We start from the raw sequence: 6,955 nt of genomic DNA on the forward strand, positions 1-6,955 counted from the left end.
GAAAACTACAGAAAACCCAGTTATTCCTTCGATTCACAGCTCCATGGCAGCTCCATGGCAGCTCCGTGGGAGGCAAGTCAGAGAGGGCCTGGCTGGGGTCCTCTGAGGTGTGAATCCCTCCCCAGCAATTACAAAGATTTACAGGATCAACCATTGGCTTTCGGGTGCCTCAGGTGGGTGCCTGCAGCTTGATGGGTGAGAGCTGGTAGGGCATTTGAGTGCAGCAGGGGTGCATGTGCCCTTGGAAATTCCCATGGCACTCCTGCCCCATCCTGCCAAGGCAAAGGCAGCCCAGCTGGCAAACAACAAAACCAGCACATTCTGGTTGTGACCAGCAGCTACTGCTCTCCTAAGGAAAGCTCTTCACATGACCCACCAAACACTAGATGAAGCTGTGACACACACAAAGGGAAGTATTCTTTCATGGATATGCAACTGTGGATACATCGAGCCTTCTTCTCGCTTGCTCACCAGGGAGAAGTGGGAGATGCCTGTAAGCAAGGATTGCCCTGCTGTCTTGGCTGCCATCCCCTGCATCTTCAGGACTAGTCACAGGGCCCTGGTAAATTCTCTGCAACCCTTTGCTCACAGGTCTGGAGATGCGCTCTTATCCTTCAGCAGGATAGACTTATCCTGAGTTACTGCAGTTGGTTTCCTAAATGGCTTACACCAAAGACATGCAAGTTACAGCAAGGGAAATCAGGGTTTCAACTTGCAGAACACTGCAAGTGTGCTAATTTGTGGCAGCTGCCTGAGGGGTTTTTCTCCCTTGGTTTTGTTTTTGGTTTTGTTTTTCTTGCAGTGCCCCAGTGATGCTAGGAAAGAGCCTCCAAGGAAAGAGGCAGAAGATACTTTGAGACTGAAATAAGGATATGCAATGGGCACTAGCTAAAGAGCAGCTGCTGTGTCCTTGCAGTTAATCTACCACAAGTAACTTGTTCTTGAGCCTTACCTTCAGTTTCAGATATCTTTTTTTTTTTTTTTGCAGGAAAAGTGTATGCCCAGAGAGTGACAGCCAGGAAACGGCATTTTACTTTGCATTCACATCGTCCCTTATTTTCTTTGTGTAGACAAGCGCTGAAGTTCTCTGCTCAGCATTGCCAAGAAAAATGCTCTGCTCCTGGTTCACGATGTTAGCTTTTGGGGTAGTGTCCTTAGAGAAGTGGTGGGGTGAGATAAGCTTTCAGCAGCTTTCATGCAGCTGGAAAGAGATGTCCCTGGCCCTTATTCCATCATCTTTCCTAGGGGACCCTCTTTTCCATGGGGTTTCACACATTTCTTCTGAATAGATCGCAGGCCCTACTGGGGCTTCTCCCCTGCTCATTAAGCACCTAGCAGGCTACAAGTCTTCACCAGCAGAGATGAGAAGTCAGCTAAAGGCCTGATCCAAAGAGATGCTGAGCACTACCCCGAGTCCTGACTTTCCACCCAGTTGGTCATCCTGTGCTTCTGCTGAAATCCCACAGGCCTAGTTGCTTTCTGTGGCTTGCCTAATGAGCATATGGATCATCTCTTTCCCTTAAAGCCCCATCATAAACAAGCAGTCAAAATACTGGGAATAAAATTCAGAAAGCAGAGCGTTGTGGGAGCTGCCTGCCAAAGCATTCGTTCACTCCAGCTTCCTGGGGTCGTCCCAGGACAGCAGCAGTGAGCTCTGCAGCGCAACAAGTTAAATTGCTTACAGATTTGTCTGCAAATAGCTGCTTCAGAACTGATGTCTTAGAAGGAAAACATTTTAACAAGCAATGAAAAGCAGTGTATAGCTCTTTAAACAACGTGTGTATTGAAGTCCTGTTGCAGTTCCCTAGCAAAGTCCCAAACGCTGGTATGGGCATAAGCCACTTTCCCAGCCTGTGGATGGGTCTGTCACATTCTCAGGACAGTCCATGGAGGCCCTGCTCAACTGAGTCTGGCCCAGTGATACCTTGCAGAGTCCAGCCCCTCGCTTTGAAAAGTGCCCCAAAGGTGCTGTTGAGCAGCTGTAGGTGAAGCAGTGAGCTTAGCCATTCTCCTTACAGCCATCTCTTAAACCAACACAAACAGTGGTTTAAGAATGCCAAAGGCACTCTCAGCCTTTAAATATAGGAAGTACTGAATCTGCATGCATGTCACTCAAGATGTCAAAGCGGGAAGTGATTTATACTGGTAGTACCCTGTTAGCAGCGAACATTTGCTATTCTCCATCAGCATCATGTGATTTTTTTTCAATATTTATTTATACGAAATAAGACATAAAATGTGAGGGCCTGCAAAGTTCAGAAAATCCTGCACCAGACTCAGCTCAAGCAAGACTAACCATCAGCCTTATCTGCAATCACTGGAGCATGTCAGGAAATCACAATATTGTCCTAAGATAGCAGGAAAGAGCTTAGTTTGGTTTTCACCAGATTGCCACTTCACAGGCATACCAGAAAGAGGAAAGGAATACTAACAAAACATGTTTCCCTCTAGTTATCACAAGGTTTGTTTCTCCATAGATTGAATAAGAGCTTTCAGATACTTAAGAATATGAAGACTGTTCTTGCAAAAGTAAGAGGAGTGGGTGCTACATATAGTTACATCCTTGATCTTTTATATCTTGGTTGATGAGTAACAGGTTGAGTAACAGCTAAGAGGCCTGAATGTTTTAGATGCAATGTTGGCTTGGCAGAGATATAGGTGAAGGACAGTTGAAGGACAGCTGTGTCCTTCAACGCAATCCATGAAATCCTGTTTTTTTTTACAGTTAAAAGGCCATACTCTCACATGTCCTGCGCTGGAAAGACATTGAGAGCACCCCTATAACCTTAGCAACTGCTTTGATCCTTTCTAGAGCAAAACAAGGTACTCTTTATTTTGCTCAACTTGAAAGGTACCAACCACAATGCTTTGACAGATCAGTTTTTTCCCCACTCACATTAGAATCATAGAATAGTTTGGGTCGGAAGGGACTTTCAAAGCTCACCTAGTCCAACCTCCATGCACTGAGCAGGGACTTCTTCGACTAGATCAGTCTTCACAGTTGAATAGCAGCATCATTTGCTGCCCTCTGGTGTAGCAAAACAACAACAAAAAAGTCACAATGAAAAGAAACTGGAATATAGAAATTGAGTAAACTGCTAAGATTTCTTAATTTATAAAATTATTATTAATCCTCACACTTGTCCTACATGGTGTAAAAGACAGCCATGTTACCAAGAGAATGCTAAGAAACATAATTAAAAATGAAGGTGGTAGTGCACTCCTACAGTAAGACTTTCTGGATTCAATATATCCAATTTATAAATTAGTTAAACCAGCTTAGCATGAAGCTTTGCATGCTTTTTCTGTAAGAGTCACAAGCTTGGTTCTTCTTCTCTTGAATCATCTGTAATTAAGGCACCAGAAGCAAACCTTTCTCCTTTCACCTGCGTCCTCATACTTCTTACTGTAATAATAAATCTCAGAGAGCATCATTTCAGTATTCTATTTATAGTAAAACAGTCATTAAATACTATATATAATATCTATTAGATTTCTTTAATTAAAATGCATATATGTTCTATTCTACAGAGAGTTTACAAAGATATGCTAAGTAGCAGAACAAAAGCAGGTGAAACTCCTTGCCAGATACAATGCACGTCATGTTGGAAAGTTTATATTTCTCACACATCACACTTTGTGAAATTAAGCTACAGAAACTGAGGAAAATGACCCAGAGATTACAGTGGGAAGACCAGTTAAAGCCATACTGCTTGCATGCAAAAAGAACATAATGCAAATATCAAGCCAATTTATAAACAAATGGTATCCTTCATCTTTCAATCAGGACCAGATGCACCCCAGTGGGATGAGTAATTAGCTCTTAGGATGCTTTATCCCTTCCAATAATAAAATGTAAAAGAATTCACTGCCTCCATTGCTTTTAAAAATATTTTTGGATTTAGGAAAAATACCATAGTCCAGAAACACAATCTTCAGTGTCTTCCTGTTCTCTTCAGGTTCGTCTTGTATTCTTACAGTTTCTAACTTCCCTTTGGCTTTCTCTCTTTCTCAAGAAAGTGTTTTAAATGTTTCACCATCATTACTTACTACAGATGCTCTAAAAACCTTCCCTAACCACATTAAACCAGACACAGGTTCTTAACTGGGATTGGAGCGAGTAATCCCACTAGAACCAGCAAGTTCACCCACCACATAACTCTTCACTTGTCCCTCGAGCCTGTTCGGCCTTTATAAGGAAAGAGATGGCCTGTGAGGCAGCATTAATCTTCACTTAAATGCCATATATTTGTTGTTCACTCTTTATAACCTACATAGTATTGAGTATTGAGTATATCCATGAATACAGCTAGTTATTAGCAGTTTATACTCAAATCTGTCTTGTAATGTGTTTTAACAGGAGCGGACCAAGTTGTATAGTTTCTGTCTGTTGCATGCCTACTAGTAATTGCCTGAACTAAATTTAAAGAAAACCTTTCAGATGTGTTTTTCAGTATGTGGGGAACAGGTGCTCTTCAAATTACGTGCACCAGCTTCCATGAAAAATGAAAATGAGGAGTTTCCTAGAAATCCCCCTCATTTACTGGAAATTGTAGTTCCCCACAAAACGTGCAGGTAAAATTTACTCAGGACCATTTCACTCATGCCCTCATCTTAACATGTGCAACAAAATTGGAAGAAGGCGATCTTTGAATTCTTCAGATGTATGTACTGAGTTGAAAGTGAGCCCAAGACATTGTACACTTTTTATTACAGTATTATGAATAGTTTGGTTTTATTCATAAAACTAAACAAACAGTGTGAAAAGTTTATCACCCAAAAGTTTTGAGATCTTGATTTAAGAAAAAAAAAAAAAAAAAAAGTGAGCTTGCATATAGTCCTCATAGGATTCAAAAATTATGAACTTCCCTCTCCACTGAAAAAAAAAAAAAACAAAAAACAAAACCAAAAAAAAAAAAAAAAAATCACAAAACCCCGAACCACCAAAAACCATCAGTTACAATGCTCCACGTCACAGGCCTCCTCATCTATTAGAGCTCAAAATTTATTTTTACTGTGACAAGTTAATGGAAAGCCTATTTTAAGTAGCAAATTGAAATGAGTTCCCAGTCTGATCTAAGATTACATCACCTCAAGGCATTTTATTTCAAAGTAGCAATGAATAACCCTTACGTTCCTCTTTTGAAGGAAAGGGAAATTTGGAGAAGTCATCTGGCAAAGGTTTAGCTCTTTCCAAGCTTCTGCATCACCTATTCCACATGAACAGTGTCAAACCCCACATTAATACACTTATTTAGTGTAATGTAGAAAAAAAATTAATCACTAGATGACTAGAAAGCGTAAATAAAAACAAAAAAAAAAAGTAGTTACCTTGGATCACAGAGAATCAAGGTTTGGAAAACTCAAAGTACAGGTGGAAAATGAAGCAAGAAAACAGCATTTAAAAAAAAGCCATTTTGGAGTTTTAAAGCGCTAGAGCAACGGACTTACGCTGTCCCACTAACCACCCCACACAATAAGTGCTAACAACAAGTCAAACTCTTTGAGTGTCAAGAAGCTTCCCCTGTCTCCTCAAATCGCAGTGTTGCTACGTAAGCACCAATAAGCCCTGCTGTGAAAACGCTATCTGTAAAGTATCTGAGACTTCCACCTCAGACGGTTGTACTAAAACGCTTAATACTGAGTAATCAGCACTCCTTTTAGAACAAAGAACTCTTATTAGCAGATTACCAAACAAAACATTAGAAATGCCCAGTAAATTTTATTATTTTCCATAAAAAAAAAAATAAAACCACGAACGATTGTACGGTTAAAAGAGACGAGGCTGTCCAGAAGCAGGCATTTTACAAGGCCTCTCCCCGCCAGAGTCTTCCGAGGGAATGTCCAGAGAAGCAGAGGGTGCACAAGGTCGGGGGCTGCACACGCCATCGCTCCCCGTGCTCGCTGGGGCGGCTCCCTGGGCCTTCCCGCGGGTGTCACGCCGCTCTCAGCGGTGCCAGGCTCGGCCTCGTCCGGCATCCCGGCCACCCCAGCGCAGCCCGGCCGGGCCGCCACGGCACCTCGACGGAGGGGCGGCCCCTGCCCCGTCGCCGCTCGCTCCGGCCAACCCGCCCCGACGGCACAGGCGCCCCGTGGCCGGGACCGGAGCCCGGGCGGGGCGGGCTAAGACTCGTCGGGCTTGTCGGCGGGCGGCCCGCAGGGCTGCAGCATCTTCTCCATGAGGTTGAAGCGGACGCGGGCCTTGCTCTCGTTCTCGGCGATGGCGAAATAGTTGAGCAGGTCGAAGTGGCCCATGTAGGAGCAGTACGAGTCCCGGTGCTGGTTCACCAGCCACTCCCACTTGGTGGTGTCGGCGTGGCCCGTCCCGATGTACTTGGACTGCAGGTGCTCCAGCTGGCTGTGGATGGTGTACCGGTCCGTCATGGCGGCGGCGCGGTCGGCCCTGACCAGGCGATACAGCCAAATGGCGAGCGGAACTGACGTAACACAAACCCCCGCTCCAGGCACCTTTCCCGCCTCTCGAGCCGGGACGCAGCAGCGATCACAACCGTACAAGCGACGGTGCTTTCCTGCCGCGCTGCACGACGGGAGTTGTAGTCACCGCCCCGCCCGCGGAGGGCCGGGCCCGGCCGGGCGCTCTGGGTGCTGGCGGAGACCGCCCCGGCGCGGCGCCTTCGGCCTTTGGCGGCGGGGCCTGGGTGCGGAGGAGGCCTGTAAGGATCGCAGGCCCTGGCATGGGTAAATATTAATGTGATCTGTAATGAAATAATTTACTGCTGGCTTAATTGTGAGCTTGTATGTAGTCCTAATAGGATCAGAAAAATTGAACTTCCCTCTCCACTGAAAAAAAAATACAAAAGGCACACACACACAAAAAACCCCACAAACAAAAAACCGCCAAACCAACCAAACAACAACAAAAAACAAAACCAACAAAAAATCCCAGACAAACAAAACAAAAAAACAGACCAAACCAAACCCCAAACCACCAAAA

The 6,955-nt window shown here is 44.5% G+C and overlaps 1 protein-coding gene across 1 annotated transcript; it reads right to left on the reverse strand.

The window, feature by feature from the left end:
- Positions 1 to 5,702: 5,702 nt before the first annotated feature.
- Positions 5,703 to 6,458, reverse strand: SF3B5 (splicing factor 3b subunit 5). The gene has a single exon (XM_082048445.1). The coding sequence runs from the start codon at positions 6,382 to 6,384 to the stop codon at positions 6,124 to 6,126; it is 261 nt and encodes an 86-aa protein (XP_081904571.1). The 5' UTR covers positions 6,385 to 6,458; the 3' UTR covers positions 5,703 to 6,123.
- Between the last annotated feature and the right edge of the window lie 497 nt (positions 6,459 to 6,955).

This window comes from Streptopelia decaocto (assembly GCF_964273445.1).
Source record: "Streptopelia decaocto genome assembly, chromosome: 3".
In the NCBI taxonomy this organism is placed as follows: Eukaryota; Metazoa; Chordata; class Aves; order Columbiformes; family Columbidae; genus Streptopelia; species Streptopelia decaocto.